Source organism: Rhinatrema bivittatum, chromosome 2 (genome assembly GCF_901001135.1).
Source record: "Rhinatrema bivittatum chromosome 2, aRhiBiv1.1, whole genome shotgun sequence".
Classification (NCBI taxonomy): domain Eukaryota; kingdom Metazoa; phylum Chordata; class Amphibia; order Gymnophiona; family Rhinatrematidae; genus Rhinatrema; species Rhinatrema bivittatum.
Window position 1 is genome coordinate 157,323,889 of NC_042616.1, and position 22,167 is coordinate 157,346,055.

At 42.1% G+C, this 22,167-nt stretch overlaps 1 protein-coding gene across 2 annotated transcripts in view; it reads left to right on the forward strand.

Moving 5' to 3' along the window:
- The window catches only part of LOC115084217 (GTP-binding protein 10-like), a 665,348-nt gene that overhangs the window by 314,458 nt on the left and 328,723 nt on the right, over positions 1-22,167 (forward strand). For both annotated transcript variants that reach the window (XM_029588786.1, XM_029588784.1), the window contains exons 17-18: positions 3,350-3,542; positions 7,917-8,054. In XM_029588786.1, coding sequence (XP_029444646.1) covers positions 3,350-3,542; positions 7,917-8,054 — 331 coding nt within the window. The remainder of the gene's footprint in view (positions 1-3,349; positions 3,543-7,916; positions 8,055-22,167) is intronic.

Here is a 22,167-nt window from a genome sequence, read left to right on the forward strand (position 1 = left end):
TCTGCAGAAAACAAAATGCACCGTGGAATCTTTATGGATAGAAATTCCATGTGTGATAGGTAAGAGTATAGAAGTAAGTGCATTCTACTGTCCACCTAGCCAAGATGAAGACACAAACTAAAATACTAGCTGAAATTAGAAAGGTAAATACATTTGGCAACACAGTCATAATGGGAGATTTCAATTACCCCAGTATTGATTGGTCATTGTCTCATTGGGACATGCTAGAGCAGGGCTTCCCAAACTATGGGTCGGTAACCAAAACGGTAGGTCGGGACCCCAAACAAAACCTTCAGCTGAAGTCACAAGTGCCTCAGCTGGCAACATCATTAGTAGTATAAATTAGTGTGGGACCTGTAGCCAGAATGTGTCCACAGGCCCTGTAGCGGCTCTCCCCTCACAGGAGCTTGTGGTTATAGAAAGCCCTGTATAAGGAGGGTTTAGGGCTACTGCAGGGTCTGTGAGCTTGCACTGGCTGACAAACCCTATCCTGACTTTCATTACTAATGCTGCTTCTGCTGCATGCGGATCACTGTCATGCTTGGATGCAGCCATGAGGAGAGGGAGGGTGATGTATTCATGGGCTAGTGGAGATTGCCACTGTTCCTCTTTCCTCACTAATCACTGAACTTACCCAAGAGAAAAATGTTGCTCTTGATATCAGACATCCTTTTTTTCCCACCATTTGTCATACTCCTTTGGCCTAGGACCCAAAGGAAAATGTTGCTAACCCTGATCAGAGGGATGTTTAGAGGAGGGTTGTTTGAAGGAAAGGATCGGATGCAGGATGGGTATGAGGAAGGGAATGGGGGATAAGATGAGGAGAAACAGTACGGAAAGGGGAATTGAGAGACAGTGGTGGGAATTGATTTGGGGAGAGGATCAGAGAGACTGGTGGAACTGGATTGGAGGGAGAGTGCTTCATAGAGGGACCAGACTGGGTGAGGAGTTAGTGTGGTGTGAATCTGCTGGATGGGAGAACGAGATTCGTGGAATGAGCTTGGTGGGGGGATTGAAACTGGTAGAAGTGGGCAGAAAGGAGAGACTGGTGGGGCTCTCAGTGCTTCTCAATTTCTTTTTTTGGCCGCATGAGTTATGCCATGTAGTGCTACCTGCTCAGCTCCAGACATTTCTTATTAGCTGGCCATACACTCCTGCAACCTATTGACACACCATGCTGATTTCCACTTGTTAACTTTTACAACTAGAGCACTGCCCAGCTAAGCTCTAGTAGAGAGTGTTCTTTGCTATGATCTTGCAATGATCAGAAAGCAGCTGACACAGCAAGACAAGCACTGAAGTGTTAAGAAAATAACTTTAATGTTATTTTCACTCTTTGGGTAGACTCTATGACAAGATTGTACACTGCCAAATGGGAGATCTGGCTGGGAGTAATGTAGAGATAGCTCATATATTCCCTGGGGGAATATAAAATAGGTATCACTCTCTAGCAACATGAAATAATTGATTCTTTGTTTCAACAAAGAGCTCCTTAAGGCACCCTTTTAAGTTTGCTGCTGAGGGAGGATATTGTGTAAACTGGGGATTACGTCTAATTTTGTTGACAGAGATAGGGATTAAGGGAGAAAAAAGCTCAATGTACCAAACACAAAGATATTCTGAAGCCTACTCTTAAGACATCTCCCCCTATTTTTCATAATGCTATATTGCAATGGGTTCTGATTAGGTCCTGAAAAAAAAAGGAGTAAAGTTAGACAGGGTCTAGACAGAAATACAAAGTAAACACAAGTTATTTTTTATTTTCTTTGAGTATATAGAGCTATAAATAGCAAAATACAAATGTGGGAGAAGAATTTATGTTGGCTTATTGATTTAAAATCTTGTAAACATACATATAAACAAACTATGTCCTAGATTCATCATTTTGCTATAAATTTCACAATAATAGCGCCTGCGATTAAAAAAAAAAAAGGGGGGGGGGCATAGCAAAGTAATTTTTATTATCATATCACATAGGTATTTTATCACAACATGCATTAAATTTATTGCGCCCGCGATATTTTCACATTGCAAGCTGAGAAGTGCCCAGACAAGCTTTTACCACTTTTTGGGCTGCTGCCTAGAGAGAGAGTGAGAGACTCTTTATAAGGCTCTCATATAAGTAAACTATACCAATGTAGGCAGGGCTACTAGTAACTCAGGGTGAGGTTTTGGTGGTGGCCTAAGTTTTGGGGGTGCAGTTTTATATACACAGTCAGATGTATGAATAGCACAGTGTACATCAGTGAAGATTTGATGTGATTTTGAGTGATGAAAGATACACAAAGAACAGATTTCTACAATGTACTCTCAACCTAGTTTGATGCACTCTCTACCTAGCTGCTGTCAAGCTAGTTTGAGAATACAATGTACAAATCTCATCTTTGTGTACTTTTCCTTCACTGATGTGTACTGTGCTGTTCGTACTTCTATCTTTGCATGTAAAACTGCCCCCAAAACCTAGGCCACCAGCAAAACCTCACCCCGAGTTACTAGTAGGCCCTCCTACAGTAGTATAAAAAGTTGACTAATATGTGTGCCTTCCCAGAGGTGCTCTCTCTCTCCTCCCCTCTCCCACTCTCTTCCCAAAAAGGAATTTGCGATAAAAATCGCAAATCCCGTTTTGGGCATAACGCCCAGCATAAATCCAGTAAAAAGGTGTAATTCTTTCTGGCGTTAAATCATGTGATAGTGTGCGTTACTGTATCACATGCAACATTGAACACCCCTTATTTTCATAAACTCCGCCCAAACTCTTCACTTTTTCCTAAATTTTAAAAATTTGCCTACACATCGATGCGTTATTTATTGCATGCGTTATGGTGTTACCGTGGGCAATAAGGCCCTAGTGCGCTCGATAAGGCCCTAAAGCGATTTATTGTAACAGCAAATTGTAAGGACCAACTAGTCTACCCATTTTCTTCCCTAATGCAATAATGCAGACCTTACTCAGTCTCTAAATTTTCCTTCTCTTTGCCACCACTAATGAACTTCTGAGTTTTCCTCGTGCTTTCATTTATTCATTTACTTTTACCCATTCCCTTGCAAAAAGCACCTGGAACAAAATGAGTAATAACTACACAATAACATCAACATACAACCACATACATCCATCCCAACCCCACAAAATCCCCCTTACCCCTTCCTAAAATGTTCACCTTCTCAAATAAATGCTGTTTAACAAAACCCTCCCATCATGATCCCTATCGCTTAAAAATTAATTTATTATTTTGCTTCCATCATTTCTACCTCACCAAAAGAAATGAAGCAATGTGATTTGTTGACAAATATTGTATTCCCTGATAAGTTGAATTCAAGCTATTCACATTTTCTTTTTTTTCACCAAAAGTTAAATCAGAAGAACTTGAACAACCTAATACTCAGAATTGTGGTTGAGTTTTGTGAAAACCCGAAAAGCATTTCCCACATTGTCACCTGGCGAGGAAATCAAAACCAAGCTATTGGCAACTTCTTAATACAATTATGGCGTCAAGAGGAGCAGGAGATTGGTGTCAGACGTGACGAAAATGAGAGGATTGTTGGTAGGTTTTATTAAAATGTACAAAAGCATAATTATTTGAAGTGTATTGCTTAATGAGAGGATGAAAGGTCTTCAGCATTTAGTTTGTATACATTAATGCTTGTAGTGGTGCATATCAGAAGTACTAGATTTGTTTGGGGAGTGTTTCATGTTGCATACTGAATATTAGTATAAGGGATATCGTCTAAAGGAAAGTCTTATATATATTACAAAGATACACAACTGCAGAATGGACTTATGTGGTCTCAAAAGCCCATGCATTTAAAAAATATATTATTTATTTATTTAAAAAATTTATATACCGTTTTATAAAATGAGTTTTTGTCAAAACGGTTTACATGATTAAAAGATATCATAGTCTACAAAGATATCATAGTCTACAAAGATTCAAAAATTGTCCACAGAAATAAAATTAGTTCTGCAAAAGGCAGACCATAATACTTTTCCAGTTCTTTTTTCAGTTTCTTGAACTTTTATAAACTCATTATCCTGGTAAAGAAATTGAGTTTGATACTTTTTACTTTGTTATATTCAATAGGCTATTGGATTTCTTTCTGGTCTTTAATCAGGTATGGCAGTTCATTGAATTGATCAGCCTTGGGCCAGCCTGATAGTGTGGTGGAAGCACTATACACTGTGGAGCATACCTGGGGTTTTTTGATTTGGCCAGCAGGGAATGTAAGACACTGTGGATTCCATAAGGCATAAGGCACTAAGCACCGAAACCCTCCTCATCTCTCTGACAGACCACCTCATCATGGGTTTGGACAAAGGACAATCCTTCTTACTAATTCTTCTTGACCTCTCGGCGGCATTCGACACCGTAAACCATTCCATCCTCCTCAACCGACTATCTGACATCGGAATAACAGGAACTGCCTTCAGATGGTTCAAATCATTCCTCAGTAACAGAGGCTATAAAGTCAGAATCAACAATAAAGTGTCCCCTCACATCAATTCCTCACTAGGAGTTCCTCAGGGTTCCTCCTTGTCTCCCGCTCTCTTCAATATATACCTCCTTCCCCTGTGCCAACTGCTAACTAACCTAAAACTAAAACACTTCCTGTACGCTGACGACATGCAAATCCTGATCCCCATAACAGAATCCATTACAAAAACACTCAAGTACTGGGAAAATTGCCTCAGAGATCAACCTCCTCCTCACTAACCTAAACCTGATACTCAATTCAGCTAAGACTGAACTCCTCATTTCCCCAGACAACAGTGATACCCCTCAAAGGTCACTCACTAACACCTTTGTCACCCAAGCAAGAGACCTAGGAGTATTAATCGACAACCGTCTGAATTTAAAAACATTCATCAACCACACAACCAAGGACTGCTTCTATAAACTACAGGTACTAAAAAGAATTAAACAACTTCTACACTTTCAAGACTTCAGAACTGTCCTCCAAGCCGTCCTATTCTCCAAGATAGACTACTGCAATTCCATTTTGCTAGCTCTCCCCACCTCCTCCATCAAACCACTTCAGATGCTTCAAAACGCGGCGGCCAGAATCCTGACAAACTCTTGCAGAAGAGACCACATCTCTCCCATCCTCAAAAATCTACACTGGCTACCAATACGTTTCAGAATTCTACACAAGTCCCTCACCATCATCCACAAAACCATCCATAACCAAGCCCCTCTTAACCTTCAATTCCCACTCAGACTACACACCTCATCTAGACCTATCAGAGAAACCTACAGAGGATCCCTGCACGCCTCCCCAACTAAATCCACCCATCATCTAGCCTCCAGAGAACGGGCCTTCTCTACAGCGGGACCAACCATTTGGAATGCTATTCCCCCTGAACTCAGACAAGAACCCTGCCTGTTGACATTTAGAAAAAGGCTTAAGACTTGGTTATTTAAACAAGCCTTTCCCTAAATTCACTGATTCGCCATAGCTATCATTACTGAACATTCAGCACACTGCAAATAATTGTTTTTTGTCTTTGAGTTACTTTATGCTTTGTCTTCTTCTTTTTCCCCCAGTTCCATTACCCCTGTTTCATTGTAACCTTTGCTTCTCTTTGCTATGTTAATGTTTAAGGTTATTGTACCCCGGTTCCCTGTAAACCAACATGACATGATTATATCATGACTGCCGGTATAAAAAAAAGCATCAAATAAATAAATAAATCTTATTTTGTTAAGCAGATTTGTATTAAGTTTTCTTAGAAACATAAAAACATGATGGCAGAAAAAACCTATTTGGCCCATCCAATCTGCCCATCTGTCCAATTAATTTAGCATTATAATTCTCATCACATCCTGAAAGATCCCTTATATTTATCCCATGCTTTCTTGAATTCAGGTACTGTTTTTGTCCACACCACTTCCACTGGGAGGTTGTTCTACACATCCACCACCCTCTCTGTAAAAAAAATATTTTCTAAGATTACTCCTGAGTCCCCTTTCAATCTCACCTCATGATCTCTTGTTCTAGAGCCTCCTTTCTGTTGAAAAAGGCTCACTTCCTATGCATGGAAACATTTGAGATATTTGAATGTCTCTATCATATCTCCCCATCTCATCTTTCCTCAGGGTATACATGTTTAGATCTTTAAATCTATCCCCATATGCTTTATAATGAAGACCACTGGTCATTTTAGTAGCCACCCTCTGGACCGACTCCATCCTATTTATATTCTTTTGAAGGTGTGGTCTCCAGAATTGTACAAAGTATTCCAAGTGAGGTCTCACCAGGGACCTATACAGGGGCCATATCACCTCCCTTTTTCTGCTGACCATTCCTTTCCCTATGCAGCCAAAAATGTTTCTGGCTCTTACCGTTAGTTTATCCGCCTGTTTGGCCACCTTAAGATCATCAGATACAATTACCCCAGATCCCTTTCTTCCTTTGTGCTTAGAAGAATTTCACGTCCAATACTGTACCTTTCCCTTGGGATTTTGCATACTAAATGCATTACGCTGCATTTTTTAGCATTAAATCTTAGCTGCCAGACCTTAGACTATTCCTCCAGCTTCATTAGATCCCTCCTCATGCTTTCACCTCCTTACTGGCTACCTTGTTCTAGATTTTTAAATCATCGGCAAAAAGACAAACCTTTCCTGACAACCCTTCCGTTATGTTGCTCACAAAAATATTGAAAAGAACTGGTCCAAGGACTGATCCTTGAGACACACTGCTAGTAACAACCCCCTTCTTAGAGAAAACTCTATTTACCACTACCCTTTGTCATAAAGGGTAATGGTAAATGGAGTTGTTGTTTCTTACCTATAACATGATTGTTGGTTAGATGGCATAGGGCGCTATTTACTAAACTGCAGTAAAACGGTGCTGGAAGTGCTGTTGTACCACAAGTTAAAAATTTGTGGAATTTACTAAACTACTGTACCTGAGTACCGCAGTTTAAAAATCCCATAAAGTTTTTACTTACATTGCTGTAGCTGAGAAATTCACATGTTTCTGAGCACATCAACGCATGATGGTAGCCCCACCTCCCATGGCCACCATCTTTCACTTGTAAAAGTTCCACCATCCCACCAGATAACAATTTCCTAATGATCTGTGGTAAACCACCTGCCCACCTCCTCCCTAGGTCATAACTGGAAAAGATTTTTAAAAATTAAGCACTCTTTAATCCCTCCCTCATTTCTTAAGCCCTACCCCCTTATCCAAATAAGTGCCATCCCCTTCATTAAACCCCTCCCCATCCTCTGACTTACCCCATAGCCATTGAGTGTCTAAAGGGCCAGGAATGATCCCCACTTTCTCCTCTGCTGGCACCATCTTTCAAAATGGCCCCATACTTGCAAGGCAAAGGAGTGTATGGGGTCAGCATGAGCCATTTTGAAGTTGGTGCCAGTGGGGCAGATGTGAATGGGATCATTGTTGTTCTTTCATTACCATTTTGCCTGGGGTAATGGATTGTACTGTGAGCAAACATGTTATTGCAACTTAGTAAATGGGCAGCATAATCTTCATTTACTCCTTGAGATCTTCATGTCACATTGGCATGTTTAAATTTATTAAATAAATCCATCATATTAAAGTTAAAATAATGTTATTTTTGCAAAATCTGACTGCTTTCACTTATGCAACCACATTTCTTACTAGAGATGCACCATTTTTTTTCTACCTTGGTGGTTAGCAAATTGTTGCCCATGAGAGTATTTATCTGATTGAAACCTTCCCTTGAAGTCTACTGAGTCCCCTATTTTTTAGGTGTTGAATCTTGGATTTGACAAGCTAAAAAATTAGCATAATTATTATTTCTAATTAAAGAACATGAAGAACCAGGTATACAACAAAGTGATTTCTTAAAATGAAATTATGCAATTCATAAAGTAATTCCAAGTGATTATTATGTTCAATGATTATAATAATGTTGCTGAACTTTTCAGATGCAAAGCAACCATTGGTTGGCCGTTTGCAAGCAGAGCAAGGAATAATCTCAATGCCTGCTAATTGCCCCAGCATTGCTATTATGGATGTTTCTGAGAACATGAGGGCAAATATTTATTCTGTATTGTATCGACTTGGTAAGTATAATGAATACTTATAATCTTATTCTTTTTATATGCCTTAAGTAAAGTTTGGTTTTATGTCTCCCTGAACAAGCTATTTTGAAGTTGATACTGAAGACACTTTATCTATACATGTACAAAGGCTATTAACAGAAAAAGAAGCTTTCATTCTCATATTTCTAAAGGAAGGTGTTATTCTTTTCAATATTGTGTAGTGCGGTTGTAGTCATTTTATTTTATTTTTTGCTTGTCTTTCTTTGGGGGATTTTGATGTCTACTTATTTTGGGGATGGAGGGAAGGGGGAGGGCAGATGGTGCCATTATGCCAGGTACTTTCATGTTCACAAGATAAATGGGTTGGGGGAGGGGTCTGGGCCAGCAGGTTGATAAAACCTGGGGGTGGGGAGATGGCAGGAGGCCTGCTAGGACCCCTATTTGATGTTCTGTTTTTGTAGATAGAGGCCTACTTACCCACTTATCTGTAGAAGATGTCCTGATAACTAGACAGTGAGCCTGCCACACAAGGTCATATCACTTGAAGCTTACTTTGCCATATGTCCATGCTGGCAGGTTAGGCCTCCAGATAATTTGTTTTATGTAGCTGCATAGTTTTTGGGTGATATATTAAGTGGCACTTTTATCCTGATGATTATAAGGGACAGGTTCTGCTTTTAATTGTAACCGAATTACTTGTCCACTACCCAGCCTAATGGATATGCTTCTCAGTTTATTTGCAGCCTGCTAAAGCACAGTGTCATCCCAGAAAGTGGCCTCTATGTATAGGTCATAGAGGCTGCTGTGTGAAATTATCCTTAGCTAATAAGTATGTACAGATCAACAACCCAAGGCAGTACAGGGGTGGGAGCCAGTCTGTTGAAGTCTACCTGCTCCCATACAACAGCAGGCCTCATCAGTTTCTGCTCTTGAGCAATGGTGAATCTCTGTCCTCCGCACCTCCGTGACTATTTCTCAGTTGTCATACAGCAGCTTTACATAGAGGCCACTTTCTGGGATAACATAGTGTTTTAGCAGTCTGCAAGTACATGATATATTTTTTAAATTGTCATTCCTAAAAAAGCTTTTTCATTTAGTGCATTTTAAGTTGAATGAGGACACAAATAAGGGGCCTTAAGTAATCTTTTGTGGGGTGATTAGCGTCACTTCACCTGATACCACACAAGAATTACATGTATACTATGTGCTGTCTGGGTCTGGAACCTGCAGATGTATGTTTCTGCTCCCTAGAGATGAACAAGACCTAGTGCTTTATGTACTTTTCAAATAGGCTTCTGACTAAAGGCTTATGTGATGACAGCATTCTGTGCAAGACACAAAGAGAAGGCCCATTGTTTAGTCAGAGGTGATAGATCTTCACAATGGAAGAGGCCAATGGTTGGTTATAGCTGCACTATGACAATAGCATAGCTATACAACTGATTGGTCACCAACAGAGTGAAGACATTGCCACAGCACCTCTAGACAAGCATTTCTATAGCTCTTCCCCTGGACAGCATATGCAGGTGAACACTAGCTAGATAATGCCCATCTCACATACATACCCATGTACCCAAGAGTTAGCAAAGAGTATGCTCTCTGGAGAAGGCAACACAAGCCACTTGTGAAGCTCCACAGTAAGGTGTTTCCTGTTTTGGTCTTCCTGTCTTCCTTAGGAGCATGCAATGAGCTTTCAGTTTTATGGCCTAGGCCATATGGTCTTGCATGTGAGAAATGTGCTAGTTGGAATGACCAATGGCACTCTAGCATGCAAGGTCATGTGAGTCCCAAACCTTTAAACTAGTGAACCCTTAAAACAAAAACCACAAAATTAAAAGACAGAACCAAAAAGTAAAGATTTAAAGTATGTGACCACGTTATTAAACAGCATTTGTAGTCACCCAAATCAAAGCAATTCAACGTCTTTGGTAATCACATTCTGCAAGGATAAGATATCAAATAGCACAAGACATTGTAACTGAAATTACTAACACATTTAGTGGAGACATATTCATATATTTGTTACAAATGGCTCTTGAGCAATGGGGAATCTGTGTCCTCCACATCTCCGTGACTATTTGGCAACATGACATATTCAATATTATGATCTTATCCTTTTGCAAAATTAAGATTCTCCAAGGACAAGCAGGATGGTAGTCCTCAAACATGGGTGAACTCATCAGATGGAGCCCGGCATGGAAAACTTTTGTCAAAGTTTCTAGAAATTTTGACAGGCACACTGAGCATGCCCAGCATGCCATTAACCATGCGTCCATGCGGGGTTCCTCTTTAGACTCTCTTTTTCTGCAAAGCAGGCAGCAGGAGCAGAAAGCACAGCATGGAAGGATTAAAAGGGCACTTAGGGAAAATAAGGCCATTGTGGAAAAACTAAATGAATCCGTTGCTTTGGTGTTTACTAAGGAGGATGTTGGGGAGATACCCATTCCAGAGACAGTTTTCAAGGGTGATGATTCAGTTGAACTGACCCAAATCACGGTGAACATGGAAGATATAGTAGGTCAGATTGACGAACTGAAAAATAGCAAATCACCTGGACCATATGGTCTACATCCCAGGGTTCTGAAAGAACTAAAAAATGAAATTTCAGACCTATTACAAGTAATTTGTAAACAATCATCCATTGTACCTGAAGACTGGAAGGTGGCCAGTGCAACCCAAGTATATAAAAAGGGCTCCGGAGGTAACTGACTGCTTCTGCCTGCCTGATTCTCCCCAGCACAATGAGCCATTTTGCTATCTTGGGGTCCTCAAGGAGAGTCTGCCTGAGCCTCAGATATTCCTGCCAGCTCCCTTCACATCGATGGCCTTGGGCTCCACCATCCCGATGACGTCACCAGGACAGGAGTGAAGAGCCAGCATGTGACGCTGATCATGGACTGACTGCTTCTGCCTGCCTGACTCTCCCTGGGACAACAAGCCGTTTTGCTACCTTGGGCTTCTCAGTGAGCACCGGCATTGAGCCTCAGATGTTTCCACCAGCTCCCTTCGCATTGATGACCTTGGGCCCCTCCCCCCAATGACATCACCAGGTCAGGGGATGTGAAAAGTCGGCATGTGACACCGGTCATGGACTGACTGCTTCTGCCTGCCTGACTCTCCCCGCCACAACGAGCCGTTTTGCTTCTTTGGGATCCTAAGGAAGAGCCTGCATTAAGCCTCAGATGTTCTCGCCAGCTCCCTTCACAACGATGGCCTTGGGCCCCACCCCCGATGACATCACCAGGTCAGGGGAATAAAGAGCTGGCATGTGACGCCGGCTATGGTCTGACTGCTTCTGCCTACCTGACTCTGCCCGACACAATGAGCCGTATTGCTTCTTTGGGATCCTATGGAAGAGCCTGCATTAAGCCTCAGATGTTCCCGCCGGCTCCCTTTACAATGATGGCCTTGGGCCTCGCCCCCGATGACATCACCAGGTCGGGGTAAAGAGCCGGCGTGTGATACCGGTGGTGCACACACTCTGTCACACGCACGAAGGAGCTCCTTTGTGCGCTCCTTCGTGTGCGCTAGTACTGCCGTGTCTGCTTTGACTGTGGGTAATGGTCTTAATACCTCTTCCTTTGCGATCCATTCCATTATTGGTCAAGGAATGTATGGTAATCTTTCTTCACTTAAAATCCACAAATGTTTTCATTGGCCATTTTGTCTTAAACAAGTACCCCTGCACACGCTGATCTCTGATCTTTTATCTTCAGAGGTTTTGATTTGTTTAATCAATGCCCAAATAATCAGGAGCAAGTATCAATTAGTATATGACTTCATTCATGAAGGACAATTATATTTTTACTATTTCACTGAATCTTGGTTGTTCAATTCTAATTATATTGTTCTAAATCAAATCTGTGCTCCAGGGTATTCATTTCTCTCACAACCTCGTCAAAAAAGAAGTGGGGCTCTACTTATTTACAAAAGTACCTAGAACATTAAAATCGAGCACCTTAATGATATTTCTTCACTTGAAATGTTGGTAATTTCTTTAAATCATTTTTCAGTTTGTTTAGTTTATTCTTCCAAGCTTTTACAAACTGATTTATCGCCTTTTTTAGAGCAATTAATGTTTTCTAGATTTGATTTGAGCAATATGATCGTTCTTGGAGATTTGAATTTGCATGTTAATGTTGATCCAATTTCCTGTTGTGTCCATCGGTCGCAGACAGCTGCGACCGCTCTGCCTCACCTCTCTTTTACCCATTTCCTCCTCCATTGGAAGAAAGGCTGCCTCCGCTGCTGTTTGCCGAAACCCTCGGCGTCTCCGAGCCAGCATGGGTGCCCCCGTCCACCATGCTTCTTCCTGAGGCCTCCTAGGGCACACGCGCGCATGCTGCCTACGTTTTTGAGTGCGTCATGGTGAGAACCTCAGGGGCAGCCTCACTGCATGACGTCGGTACCTCTGGGTATTTAAACCTCCGCTCCGCTCCAATTGAACGAGTTAGCAAGGACTTCAGTTTTGCTACTCTGACAACTTCTAAGCTGCTCGCTTGGATTCCTCACCACCCTCTGGGGTATCTCGCTCCTACGGAAGCTCTGGGTACCCACTCCTCGGGGGCCCCTCACGTCTACTTGCCCTCCGGGCTTAATCTGCCTAACCTTATGGACACCCGCTCCTCGGGGATCCTTTCTGCTTTCTTTCAGGAACCCTCAACACTCCTAGTTACTTGCTTCTCGAGGGCCTACTCTACTCAGGGTATCCTGCATCTCGGACCTTGGGTCCCTCTCTTCATTCAACCACCTAAGAAAGTTATCAGCACTGATACTCTGTGAGTATCACTACGCTCCAGCTCTTTTCATTCCACCCTTCAGGTGCTCGGCCTATCCCGCACTGTGGAACACTACCACACCTTTGCTACATCTGGGTGAGACCGTCTACTACAGAGACTGTCTGAGCTTACTGTGTTATCGCTGGATTGCAGTACTGTCCGTTCCTTGGGCAAGATTCAACTCTTCAACAGCAGTATAATAAAGCTTTCTTTCCTCAGTGTCTGCTTACTTGAGTCCAGCCAATCGTTGTGGTTCCCCACGAGGCCCCTCCCCATGAGAGGAGTCATCGCCACTTTGAACAAGAGTCCACAATAATCCACAAACCCAACATTTCGCCTTCTTTTTAGATATTCAATCATGACTTGGCTGGCATCAAATAATTCAAGTTCTTACTCACAAGCTGGGTCATACGCTTGACCTCATCTTCGTTAATGAATCCCTTCAGCATTACTGCTCACAATCCCTGAATGTCTCTCACATTCCTTGGTCTGATCATTTTCTTATTGAATTTCATATCCAGATTTCTCAATCGAACTCTCAAACTTCACAGACATTCTCCAGGTTACCACATTGCGGTATTGTTGATGACACTCTTTTTTTCTACTGTTGCACTATTGCTTGAAAACATATCCTACATTAACATTACCAATGCCCTTTCACAATGGGATTCTATATTAGACGCTGTTCTTAATGAAATAGCTCTGTTAGAAATTAAGTCACAACCATGGCTTAATTCGTCCATCAAAGTAGCCCATCAAACATTAAGAAAATCGGAACGCAATTAGCAGAATCGGCCTTCTTCAGAACATGCTAGTATCTTTTGATTTTTATTAACTGAATCTTTTTGGAGCTGGGATCTTCATGAGCCAAAGCCTTGCTGAAACTAAATGCAATTTTATTTTATTTATCTGTGCTTAATGTAATAGGGCTTTATATTTGCAAAAGATTGTGCCTTGTCTGTTAGAAAGGGGCTGATTTGAAATTGATACCTGAAAGAGAGCTATTTTGTCTGCTTTCTAGGGCTAAGAATTAAAAAAGAACAGCCTGTCTCCCTAGCTATTGTTTATCTCCCTCCCTCCCTCCCTGCCCCTCTACCACCCACCACTGGCTTTACTTTTGTATATACTCTTCCCTGGTCTCCTAAATAATTAGCTTCAATTACCTCATCCCCATTTACTTACTAATTCCTAACAGCCTAGATATAACTTATACTATCATATTGCTTGTAAAATTTGGTTTGCATATTCTACCTATTAATCTTTACTGGTTAACACATGCTTTTAGTTCTTAGTTCAAATACCTATTAAAAATCTTTGCTAGGGACTAACCATACCTTACCTTATCTTTAGGATTTTAATTAATCAGAGAGAATGGCTTTAATTCAATACAACAATTATGGTGCTTATGTCCCAAGACCTATCATTTGGAGAACCAAGGGCTGTCTCTTTTGCCTTCAGCTGTCTAAAATTAAAATGGAGCTGATGCATCTAAGGGAGCAATTGGCCAGGATTCAATTAACCTCCCCTTCCTTGAAACATCCATCTGTCACCCATCTCCCATAGCAGTTATGGAATCACAGGAAAAAGTGTTTTACAGTGGGCTCTGGTAGAACTAGACATGTGACAATCAGGCATCCACCTTCCCCAAGTTTACAGCAACCTGTACCTCAACCCCCACTCCCACAGAATTATCAGACATCCAGGATTCAAAAACTCAGAATCAATTGGATAACAGTAGATTCTGGCAGAATAAGACCTGTGACGGACATGCGAAGTGAAAATAACAAAATCAATCAGCTCAGAAAAACAGAAAAGGTTCCTAGGAAGTGCAACATAGAAAGGGAGAAAAATTGAAAAGCTATGACTACAAATGCTCGCGGTTTGGGCAATGAAATCCCAGACCAGCAGGCCTTAATGGGGGAGGCAGATTTGGACGTTGTTGCTGTTATGGAGACATGGTTCATGGATTCTCATGACTGGGATACGGCCATACCGGGCTATAACTTGTTAAGGAATGACTGAAAGGACAAAAAAAGGGAAGGAGTAGCACTTTATGTCAAAAATAATATCCAAGCAACTGAACTGCAAGGAAAGTGGGATAGAGAAGAAGCATTATGGGCCGTCCTAAAAAAAGATGACAGTACATCCATTTTTACTGGAGTGGTGTAAAGGCCTCTGACTCAAACGGAATAACTAGACAGAGATCTGATCAAAGACATTATAACGGTGAGAAAGAAGGGGGAAATGTTGATTGTTGGTGACTTTAGTCTGCCGGACATGGACGGGAGAATCCCTTCTGCAGAATCTAACAGAAGTAGAGAGATAGTGGATGCCCTGCAAGGTGCTCTGTTCAAGAAAATGGTAATGGAACCCATGAGGGAAGGAGTTATACTTGACCTAGTGCTCACTAATGGGGCTAATGTCTCTAATGTCTGGGTGGGTGCCCACCTCAGCACCAGTGATCATCAAACAGTATGGTTTGATATTGCAAATAGGATCCAGAAAAGTGTCACAAAGACCTGAGTTTTGAACTTAAAAAAAACAGACTTTGTAGAAATGGGGAAATATCTGGAGGCAAAACTTGAAGACTGGGAGAAAATGGGAGAGGTCAAACAATAGTGAGCCAAACTAAAAGGAGCAATTACAAAATCAACACATCTATATGTTAGAAAAGTAAACAAAAGTAAGAAATAGGAATCCAATCTGGTTCACAAAGGAGATGGCTGATGTAGTAAAAGCAAAAAAAGCTTTTAAGAAATATAAAGAATCCCAAAAAGTGGAACTCAGAGAGGATTATCTGGCAAAACTGAGGGAGATGAAAAAAGTAATCAAGAAAGCAAAATGTCAGGTAGAGGAAAGGATTGCCAAGGAGATAAAGCGAGGTGACAAAACATTTTTCAGATATATCAGAGAAAGGAGAAAGGTACATAGTTGTATAGTGAAATTGAAAGGGGATAAGGATCAATGGGTGGAGAGAGATAATGAATTAGCAGAAATATTAAACAAATACTTCAGTTCAGTGTTCACTAAAGAAGACCCTGGAGAAGGATCGTCACTTGTTATCAAGACGGTAGAAGGGGGTGGAGTAGATGAAACTCCATTTACGGAAGATAATGTATAGGAAGAGCTAAGAAAACTGAAAGTGGACAAAGCCATGGGGCCTGATGAGGTTCACTCCAGAATACTGAGGGAACTCAGAGATGTGCTAGCAGGTCCACTGTGTGACCAGTTCAATAGATCCCTGGAAAAGGGTGTAGTGCCTAGTGACTGGGAAGAGCGGTGGTGGTCCCACTTCACAAGAGTGGGAGCAGAGAAGAGGCTGGAAACTACAGGCCGGTTAGCATCACCTCGAAGGTGGGAAAATTAGTGGAGACTCTGCTGAAGGAAAGGATAGTGAACTATCTACAATCCGGTGGGTTGCTCAATCAGAAGCAGCATGGATTCACCAGGGGAAGGTCCTGTCAGATGAATCTAATTGATTTCTTTGATTGGGTGACTAAAGAACTGGATCAGGGAAGAGCGCTCGATGTAATTTACTTGGATTTTAGTAAAGCTTTTGATACGGTCCCACATAGAAAACTCATCAACAAAATGAGAAGCTTGGGAGTCAGCTCCAAATTGTTGGCATGGATTACAAACTGGTTGACGGATAGAAAACAGGTGATGGTAAATGGAACCTACTCTGAAGAGAGAATGGTGTTAAGTGGAGTGCCACAGGGATCGGTGTTGGGACCAGTTCTGTTCAACATCTTCGTGAGTGACATTGCGGAAGGGATAGAAGGTAAAGTTTGTCTATTTGTGGATGATACTAAGATCTGCAACAGAGTGGACACGCTAGAAGGAGTACAGAGAATGAGATGGGATTTAAGGAAGCTGGAAGAGTGGTCAAAGATATGGCAGCTGGGATTCAATGCCAAGAAATGCAGAGTCATCAATCTGGGGTGTGGTAATTCGAAAGAACTATATGCGTTGGTGGGTGAAGGGCTGATGTGCACGGAGCAGGAGAGAGACCTTGGGGTAATAGTGTCTAATGACCTGAAGTTGACGAAGCCGTGTGACATGGCGATAGCCAAAACCAGAAGAATGCTAGGCTGCAAAGAGAGAGGAATATTTAATAAGAAAAGTGAAGTAATAATCCCAATCCCCTTGTACAGGTCCTTGGTGAGGCCTCACCTGGAGTACTGTGTTCAGTTCTGGAGACCGTATCTCAAAGGAGACAGAGACAGGATGGAGGCGGTCCAGAGAAGAGACCAAAATGATGGGTAGTCTCCATCGAATGACTTATGAGGAGAGGTTGAAGAACCTGAATATGTATACCCTGGAGGGGAGGAGGAGCAGGGGTGATATGATATAGACCTTCAAATACTTGAAAGGTTTTAATGATCCATGGTCATCAACAAACCTTTTCCATTGGAAACAATTTGGTAGAACTAGGGGGTCACGATTTGAAACTCCAGGGAGGAAGACTTAGAACCAATGTTAGGAAATATTTCTTAACTGAGAGGGTGGTGGATGCCTGGGATGCCCTTCCGGAGGAAGTGGAGAAGACTAAAACTGTGAAGGATTTCAAAGGGGCATGGAATAAACACTGTGGATCCCTAAAGCCTAGAGGATGGGAATAAATAAAGTTTAACCGGCATGGAACAGCAGTTACTACCCTTAACAGAAACATGGGAGTAACCTGCACGGAGTGGTAGTTATTACCTTGGGAAGCTTGCTGGGCAGACTAGATAGACCATTTTGGTCTCTTTCTGCCATCATTACTATGTTACTATGTAACAAGCCCATCAAGCCCAGCATCCTGTTTCCAACAGAGGCCAAAACCAGGCCATAAAAACCTGGCAATTACCCAAACACTAAGAAGAACCCATGCTACTGATGCAATTAATAGCAGCGGCTATTAATCAATTATACTTAGGGAATAGCCACTCCTATTAATTGCATCAGTAGCATGGGTTCTTCTTAGTGTTTGGGTAATTGCCAGGTTTTTGTGGCCTGGTTTTGGCCTCTGTTGGAAACAGGATGCTGGGCTTGATGGACCCTTGGTCTGACCCAGCATGGCAATTTCTTATGTTCTTAATCGTTAATTATTGATGCCAAACAAGAATACCATTCTCAGCAAATTCAAAAGATTGGTTATAACCCTAAAGTCTATTTGCTATTGTCAAAAGACTCACTAGTTCTAACCCCCCTAATACTGATGTGATTGATTCTCCTTCTGCGGAATCTTTTCTCATCCATTTTAACTTAAAGATTGAAACACATTTTCTACTGTACCAAATTGACATGTGAATGCCTCTTCTCAAATTTTATCTGTCTGGGATGCTTTCGACTTTGTGTCTTCCAGTGAAGTTAACGATTTTATAATTAACTCTAATGACTCTATGTGCCCTTCAAACAACTGTTATACAACTCTTTTTAAGATTATAGAAAAACCTCTTCCCCTACATTTTCTCATCTTATCAACTTGTCATTAACTGAAGGTGTTATTCCCACTAGTTTAAAGAAACCTGTGGTCCATCCACTTCTTAAAGAATAATCTGGATCCCACGGACCCTAGCAATTATAGAACCATTTCTGCATTGCTATTTTTTTCAAACATACTTGAAGCCTCTGTGCTTAGTCAGTTAACTGACCACCTCAAAACTTTTGACCTACTTGACCCTCATCAATATGGCTTCAGGCATGCCATGAGCACAGAACATTTTACTTTCAATTACCGACACTCTAAGGAGAGGAATTGACAATAGCCAACAATTCTTACTTGTTTCTCTTGACATCTCATCTGCTTTCAATACTATTGATCACAACATCCTTCTCTTTCGATTGCAAGAATGTGGTTTATCAGGTAAAGTGTTAGTCTGATTTTGTTCATATCTCTCCAATCACTCTCAGCACATCAAATTTAAAAATGAAAATTCATCTGTTTCTCACATCAAGACTGGTGTTCCCAAGGGGTCTGCACTTTCCTCTGTTTTGTTGAAAATTTATTTAGCTCCCATTTGCAGAATTTTTTCTAACTTGACAGATTGTTACAAAATATACTCAGATGATATACAGTTTGTTTTGCGCATGCTTTCTTCTTGGAAAGACGCCATCAAACAACTTAACATCTGTTTCTTTGCCATTAAAACTTGACTAAAACATAACAAGCTTTCTTTAAACATGTCTAAGACAGAGTTTCTTGCCATTTCTAGCCCATTTTCAACTTAAGAGCCAAATTAAAAGCCTTAGTGTGGTATTAGCAGCACATGTTCCTTTTGCCCTCAAGTTACACAAGTTATTACACAAGGCTTTTTTAGACTATGTGTCCTCGCTGGTCTTAAGAAATGTTTACATGCCTCTGAATTTCGCACTGTTTTACAAGCCTCAATATTCCCAATCATTGATTACTGTAACAGTCTATATGTTGGCCTACTGCTTATAACACTTCAATCATTACAGCTGTTGTTAAATTCCTCGGCTCGCTTAATTGCAGGATTGAAGCATTTTGACCATATTACTCCAGAGTTTTGATCAAGTTACACTGGCTACCTGTTGGCGAAAGAATTAAATACAAAGTTGGCAGGACAATTTTTAAATTAATCAACAATCAGACGTGTCCATGGGCCAATGATGTCTTAAAATTTTACCAACCCTCCAGAAATTTATGTTCATACCAGCATGGATTCCTAGATGTTCCATCCCCTAAAGCCGCACATCTACATATTGTCATGAATCCTGCCCGCGGGCTTTCCCCGCGAGCAGGCTCCTTACCTCCCTGCTGCTGCCTTCCTGATGCGGCTGGACGCCGCTGACGTCGGGCCTTCTCCACGACCATTGCCGCGGACTCCGTTGCCTTTGCGGCCCAGAGGCCGCCCATCAGCTCTCCTTCTTCATTGCGGCAGAAGCCGCAGACTTTGGGCTGCCTCCCCAGCACGGCAGGCCTGCCGCCATGCTTCTTCGCAGCTGGAGCCGCCGCTGAACCCAGCGTCATCTTCGTGGCCAGAGGCCGCAATCCCCAGACTTATCTGGCGACCAGAGCCACCTCTGCTTCCTCCTGCAGCGGCAGGAGCCGCTGCCGTCATCGGGGCCTGCTCCTCGGCCCAGCCCAGCTTCGTCCTCGTCGGCGTCTGTGCAGGGCTATTGACCATGGTCCTGCACAGCTTCCTGTTCCTGCTCCTAGGCGTGTGGCTGCGCCTCCTTGCTAGATTTAAAGGGCCCACGGCGGGATATGCCCTGGGCCCCACCTAAGGACTGTTTCCTGTGTCAGCCCTATAAAAGGGCTGCTCCTGCATTTCACCCTTGTCTTGCATTGGAGTTACTTCACTCCTGGAAGTCCCTATCTTCCAGCGCTCCATCAGGTCTCGTCTTCGTTGGAGCTCCATGTCTCATCTGTTCTTGTGGTCCGTGTCTTCATCTCCTGAGGCCCCTCATCCAGGCTTCCTGATGACTCGCTTCCTGATGTCTCGCTTCCTGATGTTTCAGCCTTCCTGATGTTCCTCTCCAGTGCCTTCCAAGTTCTCCTGACCTGCCAGCTCCATGGTTCTCCAGGTGACACTTCTCCGTCATTGAAGTTGCCTGCAGCTGGATTCGTTTCCTGCGCTCCAGAGTCTTCCTGACCTGCCAGCTCTTGCGGTTCTCTGGGTGACACCGGCTTCATCATTGGAGTCTTGCCTGGGCTGGATCCTCTTCCTGCGCTCGTCCCACTCCCACGTGGTCCGTGACCAGTCTCCTTAGGCTGTGTAGGGCACGCAGTGGGACAGGGTGGTCCGTGACCAGCCCATTGGGTCCGCCTTGAGTAGTGGGCTGTGTAGGGCGCCCTGAGAGACAGTGCCAGTGTCTAACCTTCCCAGCTTCTCGTCTCGTCTAAGATTCTTCCAAGCTCCTCGTCTTGTCGAGAGTCTTCCAAGATCCTCATCTACTTCCAGTGTCTTCACGTCTCGAGTCCGCTGTGTCACAAGGCCTCCGTCTGCCCTCATCCTCAGTCCGGCCTGCTGCTTCATGTCGTTCCTAAGCGGCAGGTCCGAAAGCGCTGGGAACGGTCAGAGGACTGTTCATCTACCAACATCAACTTGTTGGCTCCGGAAGCATGCAGGTCCGGCAGAGGGTAAAACCTTGTCTCCGTCCATGCTGGGACACACTGCCAACCCTCGGTTCGGTCCTAGATTCGTCTGGGATCAGGCCGGGGCCCAAGGGCACACTAAAACCCCTCAGCTGGGATCGCTCCCAAGCATTCCCAGAAAACAGAACACATATTACTTAGGAGTGCTCCTTTTCAGTTGCCAGTCCTGCCCTTTGGAACTCTTTCCCATTGGAGCTTCATCAGTGTGAATCGGTAAAAAATGTCAGAAATTCTCTTAAGACTTTTCTGTTCAAATTAGCCTATTTTAAAGGATTTTATGATTTAATTTACTTGTTTTAATATGTTCTCATTATTTTTCTAACCATTTATATTTTTATTGTATATTTTAATTTCATATTTATTGTTATGTTTTAGTTTTTTCTTTTCTTTTTTTTTTTTTAGTATATGATATGTTTTATTATTGAATTTTATGTATGTTCTTTTGTATATCGCCTAGACCTAGTGTAAGTGTTAGGTGATCCATAAATTTTAATAAATGTAAAAATGTAAATGATCCATGAAACTATACACCGATGAGCCTGTCTTCAGTGCCAGGAAAAATCGTGGAAACTATTATAAAGAATAAAATCACAGAACATATAGATATGATTTAAAGGGACAAAGCCAGTATGGATTTACCCAAGAGAAGTCTTGCCTCACAAATCTGCTACATTGTTATGAAGGGATGAATAAGCATGTGGATAAAGGTGAACCAGTAGATGTGCTGTTTTTGGATTTTCAGAAGGCATTTGACAAAGTCCTTCATGAGAGGCTTCTAAGAAAACTAAAAAGTCATGGGATAGGAGGAAATGTCCTTTTGTGGATTGCAAAGTGAATAAAAGACAGGAAACAGAGAGCAGGATTAAATGGGCTGTTTTCACAGGGTAAAAAGGGTAAACAATGGAGTGCTTCAGGGGTCTGTATTTGGACCAGTGCTTTTTAATATATTTATAAATGGTTTGGAAAGTGATATGACAAGTGAGGTTATCAAATTTGCAAATGACACAAAATTGTTCAGAGTAGTTAAATCACAAACAGATTGTGATAAATTGCAGGAGGACCTTACAGGACTGGAAAATTGGGAGTCAATATAGCAGATGAAATATAATATGGACAAGTGCAAGGTGATGCATATAGGAAAAAATAACCCATGCTATAGCTATACGGTTAGGTTCCATTTTAGGAGATATCACCCAGGAAAAATATCTATCATCATAATTGATATTACATTGAAATTGTCGGCTCAATGTAC